This window comes from Saccopteryx bilineata, chromosome 4 (genome assembly GCF_036850765.1).
Source record: "Saccopteryx bilineata isolate mSacBil1 chromosome 4, mSacBil1_pri_phased_curated, whole genome shotgun sequence".
NCBI classification, from domain to species: Eukaryota; Metazoa; Chordata; class Mammalia; order Chiroptera; family Emballonuridae; genus Saccopteryx; species Saccopteryx bilineata.
In genome coordinates this window covers 263,347,985-263,357,546 of record NC_089493.1, presented here as the reverse complement: position 1 = coordinate 263,357,546, position 9,562 = coordinate 263,347,985, and the positions used below count along the sequence as shown (strand labels likewise).

At 58.5% G+C, this 9,562-nt stretch overlaps 1 protein-coding gene across 3 annotated transcripts; it reads right to left on the bottom strand.

The window, feature by feature from the left end:
* Positions 1 to 731: 731 nt before the first annotated feature.
* NYAP1 (neuronal tyrosine phosphorylated phosphoinositide-3-kinase adaptor 1) lies at positions 732 to 8,912 on the bottom strand. 3 transcript variants are annotated; one of them, XM_066274403.1, is made up of 7 exons: positions 8,802 to 8,912; positions 7,439 to 7,590; positions 5,703 to 6,058; positions 3,725 to 5,236; positions 2,637 to 2,855; positions 2,325 to 2,434; positions 732 to 1,804 (listed from the first exon to the last, which is right to left on the bottom strand). In XM_066274403.1, the coding sequence occupies exons 2-7, from the start codon at positions 7,504 to 7,506 to the stop codon at positions 1,547 to 1,549; spliced, it is 2,523 nt and encodes an 840-aa protein (XP_066130500.1). In that variant the 5' UTR covers positions 7,507 to 7,590; positions 8,802 to 8,912; the 3' UTR covers positions 732 to 1,546. The 3 variants fall into 3 exon arrangements, with proteins under 3 accessions (XP_066130500.1, XP_066130501.1, XP_066130502.1); XM_066274404.1 differs by lacking the exon at positions 8,802 to 8,912 and adding an exon at positions 8,564 to 8,763; XM_066274405.1 differs by having other exon boundaries at positions 734 to 1,804; positions 2,637 to 2,852.
* Positions 8,913 to 9,562: the final 650 nt, after the last annotated feature.

The following is a 9,562-nucleotide window of genomic DNA, read 5'->3' as shown; positions in this document are numbered from 1 at the left end:
TTGGTCAGGCAAGCCCAGGGTTTCGAACCGGCGACCTCAGAATTTCCAGGTCGACGCTTTATCCACTGCGCCATCACAGGTCAGGCTCTCCCAACATTTCTTTTATCCTCCTCCCTAATGATACATCACCTCCCAGGACTCTCTGGGTTCCTTCCCAGGATCATCATGTTGCTTTGAGGCCCGTATCTCTGAACCAGCTCCATCATAGCTGACTCAGTATTGCCCTCTGTATTATTTATACATCCTTCCTGCCCTCAACATCCATCTTCTACTGTTCTACAATCACACTGTGACTTTGGGACTGTCCCTGCTCCCCCTGCTCATCCAAACCTTACCTGTCCTTAGAGGCTCACTTTCCAGGACGCTTTCTCAGCCCTCTCCCTCTATTACTCCTGGAGCACTGTCTAGTGTCAGCTCAGGAAGTTCATCTCCTTGGGTAGATTATAGCTGCTTGCAGGCAGGCTTTAGTTTGAACATTCCTTCTGCACTGGCACATTGCCAATCACGCATCAGATGCTCCATAAATGTGTTGAGTCACTGCATGGTGGTATTACGAATACTTACCTCAGATTCCACCTGTCTGTTACTTGCCTTGGCCACTCAACCCTGCCTGCACAACCTTCAACTCCCACAAACCAAGGGCCAGAGGGAAGAGGAAACAGTAAGAAAGGCAGAGCACACTTAAATTTAAGAAGCCAGTTCTAGGATCATTAGTCTTTTAATATATTATTCTGAAAGAAACGAATTAAAAAAAATTTTCCTGACATCTCTTCTGATTTTTTTAAAATTCAAATAAATACCCTGCCCTCCCCTCACCCACTAAAATTTCCCTCCTTCCCCATCATCCCACCCATCCCTGGTGCCAGATCCTCACTCCAGAGCTAAATAGATGCCTGTTTCAGAGCAGGCCACGCTCACCACCAAATTCTGGAGACTTGTAAATTCTATAAATTAGTCTGCTGCCCTCCAAGCCAACCCCTAGCTTTGGGACAGGAATGGACTGTGGGGACTTTAGGCATTGGGGAGAGTGCAAACTTGGTTCCCTTTAATTGCTCACGACTCCCCACTCCCTGCTCAGGAGTAGGTCCGAAGGCCCAGAATTGCCCTCTAGACAAAAATAAATAACAAAATAAATATGCCCTCCCCAATTCCCAACTCTATAAGAGCTCCTTCAACACTCACTAGTCCCTCTCCTTCAATTGACCCATCCCCTTTCCTCCCTAACCCTTCCCTCCTCCCCCATGCTGACCTCTGGCTTGGCCTTTGCCCTCTCAGGAGGAGTCTACCAAGATCAAGGGTGAGAGCAGCGAGGGCCTTACTGCCAATCTCAAGCAAACCCTCCTCCCTCAAATTTCCAGGGTTGCTGCTGGTGCCCCAAGCCCGACTGGCCTGGAAGACTCCGTCTCAGGGGGTTAGGATGGAGGGCAGGGGTTTCCCCTGGCTCTCTCTCACCTGGTCCTTCAAGTGTCCCTTTTTCAAGGCAAGTCTCTCGGAAGCCCCGCCCTGCTCGCTTCCCAGTCCCGGTGCCCGGGTCTCCCAGCCCCTCTCAGATGGCAGTGTCCCAGAGGACCGTGTGCTGCCGGCGGCAGGGCGGAGTGCCGGACTTGCGGGGCTCTGGCCCCCGCCTCCAGCTGGGGAGGATGGGCATGCTCTCCTGCTTGCAGAGGCCCCGGTCCGGACGGTGGCGCGCCTTGATCTCCTTGCATACACAGCGCTTGCGCTCGATCACCTCCAGCAGCTTGCCGTCACGTTCTCGGGATGGCTGCGGCGGCAGGGGCAGAGGCAGCGGCAGTGCAGGGTGGGTCTGTACCCTTCCTCCCGTCGCCGGCCCCGACGGGGGAGGAAGGAAGAAAGGGGGTCAAGGACCTCAGAGTGACTGGGCTCTGTTCCCATTGTGGACACCAGTGTGTTTTTTCCCAGAAACAAGTGTCCTCTCTTGATACTGCCCTTTCCCCCTGCCTGGGGGGCATCAATGGGGACAGAAATCCAGCCCTTGCACTCTTTGCCCAGCTGTGTGTACCCTGGAGCCAGGGCACCTTTTAAAACTGTCTTCCTAGTAGGATTCGGCTTTCCCGTGGTCCTCCCAGAGGGCATACCTTTCACTAAATGCACAAAGGTGCACTGCCCACCAGTAGTGGCTCTGCCTGGATGCCCATCATAGGCAGCACCTCTCCAGGATCCTCCTGAAATCCCCATCCTCCCAGACCCTCTACAGGTGCCCTATTAGTCTGTGCCAGGCCCCAACCTGACCTCATGCCTTTCTTTCCATATTCTGGCCTTCTCTATCTCTAACAAAGAAAACCCAAAGCTGTCTTCTTCCTCACCTGGCTCGGGACATCCCGGGGCTGGCTGCAGGGCCGGGGTGTGTGGAGTGTGGCCTGCCGGACTCCAGAGGTGGAGGCAGAGCGCCCCAGGCGGTATCCTCCTGTGAAGTCTGAGGAGGAAGTGAGGGAAGTGACCTTCAAGTCTACCCACTCCCAAGTTCCCTGAGAACAGTCCCTTCCAGACTGTCCCCTGCCTCATCAGAGGAAGGGGATGGAGATATGGTATTAGCTGTAGGCCCCATGACACAGGCCCTGGGAGATTCCCCTCAGCCCACCCTATCTGTGTATAGGTGTGTGAGGGCCAAGTGTCACCTCCATTTCGGTGGCAGGCTGGAAAGGTCTGGCAGGGTGTGGGCAGCGCTGTGCGGCTCCCTCCTCGGTCCCCTCCATGGTGGATCCTGGCCAGCAGGCCCTCTGCCCCCTGGCTCCTCACTGGGATCCCTGATGCCATAGGACCCCTGTCCTCACGCTCCACCTTGGCTGGACCCTCGGCACTGCCATTCCAGGTCCGCGCATTGTCCTCGACCTCTGCTGGGATGAGAAGGAAAGCTCAGTGCCTGCATGTGAAAGGGGCTCTTGCTGTTCCGCTAGCTCCACACACTGCAGCATGGGTGGACCTTTGCAGGTCCCAGCTGGGCAGGGAGGAGCCCTAGTTCACATTCCCCCAGCACATTCACACACAGGAGGAACCCCAGTATTGCTACCTTCCATTGTACTCCCTGGAACTATCCCTGGGCTGAGATCATAGATATTTACTTCTTTCAAACCCCATTCCCTGAGAGAGGGGTCTCTCCTACCCCACCTTTAGCTTCTGAGCCCCTCCTGCCTCAGATAGGGCTAAAATGACCATCACCCTTGGAAGCAGACCAGGGGTCCTATCTCCAGGAGGGGAAGAATCTCAATTCTTGAGCCAGGAAGTGTGTGTGTGTGGGGGGGGGGGGGGACAAGCTGACTGTGAACTAAGCTCATCTCTGAGAGTAGGTCTGGCAGAGCATTGCGTTGCTAGGCAACATTAGGGGCCTCCTTCTCCTCTCCCTCCTGTCTGGATGAGTTGCCATGGTAACAGCTGGGAGGCAGCACTGTTTAGCTCCTAGTGTGCGCATACTCATACACACCCCTGCAGCCCAGCAAAGGGAGGGGCAGGGAGTAGCGCAGGATGGGGCAGGAGGAGGAGGCTGCTCTGGGGGTCAGATTCTACCCACCCCAGCACAGATCTTTCTGCCCCTTCAGCACACACACAGAGACCCCATCCCTTCAGTTCACTGCATACCCCATTCCTCTGGTCTCCCAGAACTCTTCCCAGTTCAGGACAATGGGCCATGGCTTCCAAATAACTCCTCTAAGGCCTCCCCTGAATCACCATGGACATGCCCACTCCTCCCCATATTCCCATCACTCACTGTCCAGTTCTTTCGCCTTCCTCCCTCCATACAGGACCTTCCGCTGCAGAGCCCAGCCTGCCCCAAATGTCGCGGCACCCATCTCTTCTTCCTCTTCTGGTGTCCCTGCGCTGGCGATGACATGGGCACAGGAGATACTGGCAAAGGCACCCCCATCGGGCCCTTGCTCTTGCAGCTGAATCTTGACCATGGGGGATGGGGCCCCCATTCCACAGCCCTTATTCAGCACCCCCCCAGCCTTGAGGCTTTCATAGGCAGGGGGTCTCTTAAGCCCAGCTGCGGAAGCTGGGTAGGTCCACAGGGGGGCCAAGGGGCCTGCTGTTGGGTCCGGAAGGCTGTGTGGGGAGGCCAGGCAGCCTCGGTGGTGGAGAACCCCAGCTGCTGCGCCCATGGCTCCACCGTGGGGGCTGGACTTCCCAGGTACAGGGGGTCTCGAGCTGGTGCACAGCATCCCGTGGAGGACTGAGATCTCCTTCTCTGTCTTTGGCTCCCCAGCACCCAATGGAGGCCCAGCTGGCAGGACGGAGTGGGTGGTCACCTTGACTGCTGAGTATACCATGGTGTAAGACATGGCCTTGTCCTTGGGGGGGCCAGGAAGCAAGGTGGTTGGGGCAGAAGGGGCTGCCGGCGCCCCTGCCGCCCTGGGGCAGATCATGCTATGGGAGTTGGGGAGCTCCCGCTCTCCCCGGGGCTGGCCAGAGCCCTGGGGTGGCAGCGGTGTCGAGTGGCTCCGGGCCCTGCCCGAGGGTCCCAGCAGCAGCAAGTTGGCAGCAGGAGGTGGAGGCGGTAGGGGAGGCGTCTCCCGCTCTCGGGCAGGCACTTGGGGAGCTGGGGTGGAGCCCGCCGGCTCCTTGGAGTGGCAGAGGACTGGCAGCCTCGAAACCCCATCGCCAGGGGTTCGGGAAGCAGACTTGGCTTGGGGGAAGGCCAGAAGTGGAGGACGATGCTGGAGGAGGTTGGGGAAGGGTGGGGGGATCTCACAAGGAGTGGTCTTGGTTGGTGTCCCATCCCTCCGGCTTGGGAGGGCTGAGGCTGGACGGCGGTGGGTGTGGGGCTGGAGGACATGAGGCTGGTGTGGCGAGGAAGTGGTGGTCAGTAGAGGGGCCCCGTTGGCCCGGCCTTCCCCTGCCTCCTCAAGCAGTGGATATTTCATCTCCTCATATATGGCCTCGCTCTCCTCTGAGTCTGAGTCTGCCCCAGGGGGTAGGGTCGGGCCCCCACCCCCAAGAGGGGGCCCAGTCAGGCCCCCTCCACTTCTACCTCCTCCCCTGAAGACATCCCCCACCATCTCAATGTATACAGGCTCTTCATCCTGGGAACCCACATCAGGGTCCCCAGTGATGCAGGACCCCCTACTGAGGCGCTGAAGGGGCAGATTCCCTCTAGGAGAGGGGGCCGGGGGACAGGACTCATCGAAGGAGACAGAGAGCTGGGTGTTGGGGCTTCGCCTGGGCTTCTGTGGAGGAACCTTCCGGCTAGACTCTCGGGCCTCTGGGGCTGGCTTCTGTGAGCCTGGGAAGAACGGAAAAGAGAAAAATAAACTGGGCTCTTGGTTGGGGAAGGGAATGGGGAGATTCCTTCTGACCTCTTGACCCATCTGCAAGAACCTCTGCCTCTTCATTTTGCCCACATCCCTCAACTTACGGCTCCAGTGGGTTCCTGTGCTACCAGTCAGCTCTCAGTCCTAATGAACTCCTTAGAATCTGCAGCTCCCACCTGAAATTCTCTCCCACCCTCATGTGCCTCCAAGGACATGACACCCCTTTCTCAAGATTAGACTTTTCAGGAGGCTTCCGCTGGCCTTGAATAATTCATCTTAAGCCCTTCCAGAGAGAAACTCTTCCTCATCCCCTCTGAGAATGAAATCTTCCACTTCTTTAGTTTTTTTCCTGAATGAACCCTCCCAGCAGGCCTCCTTGGCCTGGAATGGATCCGTTCAGCTCCCAGCTCCCCCTGGGGAGGGTTGGGGGTATCTCACCTGCCTTCTTGCTAGGGGGCATCTCTGCCATTGACCCTGCCATGCTGAGCTTGGTGCTGGGGTGTCTCCGAGGCTTGGCTGGGGGTCTTCGTGTGCTGCTGTCCTCGGTGAGACCCCCATTACCTCCTCCAGGCCCACCCCCCACACTGTCCATGCTTCCCACCGAGTGGCAGGAAAGGGAGCGTGGGGCCATGGCGCTGCGGCAGGGGTGGGGGGTGTGTTCCTGGGAGGCAGGCATTGTCATGAAGCCCATCCTGAGGGAGCGGCGGAGAGAGGCGATGTCCCGCACACGAACCCCGGGCCCTGGGCCAGCCCCGGGCCCTACTGGGCCTGAAGGAGCCACCTCCTTACTGGAGCTGGGGAGAGAAGACCAAGATGGAGTAGAGGCTTCAAGCTTGGGCCTCCCCCTTCTTCAACTCAAGAGGGGTTTGCAACCCTGTGGCCTCCCAGGAAGAAGGGCACTAAGATGGGGATGGGATGGGGGAGAAGCCTGAAGGTCCAGGGCTCAGAAGTAGAAGCTTTGGGCAGAATCCCTAGGCTTTAAAACTGGGATGAGAGAAAAGTGAGTATCTGTGCAGAGGAGCATCCTAGAGCTGGCCGATCCCAGCCTAGGTATATCAGCACACAGCACATGCGTGACCGACTTCATACACAGGCAGAGATGCCAACCCAGGCAGCAGAGCCCAGCCTGGCTCACACACCTGCCACCACAGCTCCACTCCTTTTCACTCATGCTGGCTCACACCTGGACTCTGGCTGCCCCCAGGTCAGCCTCAGTGGCCTACATTCCACACCACACCATACCCCCTCTCCCAGACCCGGGGCTGTACCATCACATCACCAGAGCAGCCACCCCAGGCTTATCCTTTTCTCTCTCTCTCTCTCTCTCTCTCTCCTCAGAGCTGTTCTCTGTCACTCTCCCAGGCTCACCCCCATTCCCTTTCACTGTCTCGGAGCTTCTGGGTGAGTGAAGGGTGGGGGGGCAGCTGGCAGGGAACAGGGGAGAACTGTGGGGTGGGCTTTCATTAAAGCCCTTTCTACTAACCCTGCATTAGGGAGAGATCACTGCGGTGATAGCTCTGATTAATCTAATTAACAACAAGAATTAAACTCCAGTTGAGAGGAGGGAGAAGGGAGCAGGGAGATGGCTCTGACTCAGACTGTGCAGTCAATGGGAGTAAAGAGGAGAAGGAAACGAGCTAGGAGAGGGCAGGCCCCAGCTCCTTAGAAGAGCAAGGAGAGAGGGTAAGCCCTCTTCTGCAGAGCCCAGCCCGCACGTCCCTCACCACATGCACACAACCCTATCACTTGGCCATTCACCTCCCCCAACAGAGGCTGGGAGGGGGCCCCTCAAATGACCCTGTCCCTCTATTGTGAAGACAGCTGGGCCTGGCCCTTCCAAGGTCAGCTGACAGGGAGTCAGGAACCAGCCCCCAATGAACAGAGGAGAAGACCACAGGCCTTACATGAGTTAGGAAGAACTGGCTTGGGCCTCTGGGAATAGCGAAGAGCCAACAGGGTGCTCCTAAGCTAGAAGCCCCACAAAAGGGCAGAATAGTGGCTGAAGCCAGGAGCAGGGTAGGGACAGGGTGTGTGTCGTTCCAGCAATTCTGTACAGACTCTGAGATCAGACTGATGACCAGGCTGTTGGTCCCAGGAAAAGCAGAAGGGATGTGACCCAGACAGGAGAAGGCAGAGGTGGGCAGGTGAGGGGGCATTCTGGGACACAGCCTTACCTCCTCTTGGCCTCCTCCTCCTTGTGCTGCCTCCACTCCAGCTTGGTTTTTCGGTAGAGGAGGTTCATGTCGTGAGGCAGGAGGTGGGGGCTGGGGGGACCTGCTCAGTGCCACCAGGCCCGGGGGGCGGCCCTCCCTGGGTCCCGGATCCACTTGGTGGAAGGATGGGAAGAAAAAGAGAATGGTGTGGGGTAGGTGAGGACCAGGAATGAGAGAGAGAGGGAGAGGGAGAGAGAGAAAAGAACAGAGACATGACTCGGGTTCTCAGAGAGAGAAAACAGATGGAGGCACAGAAAACCCAACATAGACAGACAGACATCGATGGACATTTGTACACAGAGTCACACATCCTGACAAAGGTTTTCAGAGCCACATATACATACTCTGGAGAGGTCAGATCAACAGAGATTCCCATCCTGTAAATACATCCTGCTCTACCACACAGGCTCTATAAACACACATTCAGACACACAAACCATGGGACCATAGACCCATATCTACAGAGGACCAGACACATACATCAGCATAGGTAAACACAACCTAGGAACAGGCAGACCCACACAGACATAAACATCCGACACACCCACAGCACACATAGACCTCCAGACAAACACAAATAGACTGTACAGAACTGGACATACCTATAGACAACGAGTTATGCCCAGGCCTACTTGTATACATTGCACCCCACTGAGGAAGGGGGTGAGAGTCAGACTCCCTACAGCATTTCGGACCCTGAGGCTTGGGGGTGTCATGAGGGCAGGACTGGAATGCTGGAAAACGGGCAGGGGCACTCTGAGTTGGGCACCTACAATACCAACCCCCAAATATCTCCAACCCCTGCCGTTCACCATTTCCAGCTCTTTGCTTGGGCCCGGTCCTCTGTCCACCCCTCTCTTGCGCCCTGGCTCCACAGCGATGGTCTCCGCTTCCCCCGCTGGATGGCCCAAATCGCTTTCTTCCTCCTCCAGGATCTGGGAGGCTCCAGGCTACCTCTTTCAGTCCCCACCCCTCAATCCCACCCAGTCTCTCCAATCTGGCCCCATAGCTACCTTTTGAGCTGCGGCCTCCATACCTGCCTGGTTTCCCTTCCCCCAAACACACTCTCCTGCGCGTCAGACTCACCTCTCCTTCCAGGCGCCCCTCCTTACTGCCGTCCTCTCCCTTGCCTGTAGGTTCCAAACCTGGCTGGCTTCATTCCCCCTCTCCATCCAAGGGCCCCAGGTTCCCGGGAACCCTTCCTCTTCCCCTTGTCCTGCTATCCTGGGTTTCTCCTTCTCTCGCCCCGCCAATCCAGCCTGCCCCTGATCAACCCCATCCCACCTCCTCGTACCAAGCCTCCCCAGTTTCTACATCACCGTACCTGGCCTGCCGGGCGCCGGCCCCCCCATGCCGGGCTCCGCCCGGAGCAGGAGGGAGGAGGAAAGACAGAGAGAGACCGGGGGGGAGCCGAGCTGGATCCTGCCGCAGAGACAGCCCCGCCTCCGGGTCCGCCCCCAGACCCGCCCCCGGCCCCAAACCCACCCTTCCACACCCTCCAAGGACGGAGCGGGAGCGGCCGGGCTGTGCTGCGCCGCGCCGCGTGGCTGGGGTTGCGGGGGAGGAGGTGCGGGGGCCGCGAAGTCTACAGGGGAACTCAGAGAAAGGTCGTGGCGTGCGGGAGACCCAGCGCTAGCCAGCCCCCGCTTTGGGGTGTCCGCTTCTCGCCGCCTCTCGCCCGGTGCCCTGCTGGGCTGTGCTGGGTTCGGTGTCCAAGGCCCCGGTGGAGCGAAGTGGGGCGCAGCGCGCCGCGGTGCCCCCCAGCGGCAGCCCCAGGCTTGCACCCGTGCGCGTGCCTTGTGCGCCATGCGCTCCCGGGCTGCGCACCCGGTGTCGGACCCAGTCAAGTCTGCGGCTGCGGGGCCCGGAGTGCAGTGAGGCGGCGAAGCCGGCAGGGGGTGCAGCTTTCTGGAGACCAGGGGCTCTGAGTTCCAAGCCGGGCCATCCTTTTCTCTGCCCAGCAGGGGGCGTGCGCCCTTGGCTGCACGCCATCTTCCCGCCGCCCCCCAGATGCGGAGAGGGCACGGTGCTGGCTCACTTGGGGCTGGTCGTCTATCCCTCCAGCCTCCCAGGCGCCTGGGCCTT

Excerpts from the sequence above, each read along its gene's own strand:
- NYAP1 (XM_066274403.1), bottom strand. The coding sequence starts at position 7,506 with ATGAACCTCCTCTACCGAAAAACCAAGCTGGAGTGGAGGCAGCACAAG. Across the intron at positions 6,059-7,438 it reads GAGGAGGAGGCCAAGAGGAG|CTCCAGTAAGGAGGTGGCTC; the intron begins GTAAGGCTGTGT and ends TTCTCTCCCCAG. Across the intron at positions 5,237-5,702 it reads GCCCCCTAGCAAGAAGGCAG|GCTCACAGAAGCCAGCCCCA; the intron begins GTGAGATACCCC and ends CGTTCTTCCCAG.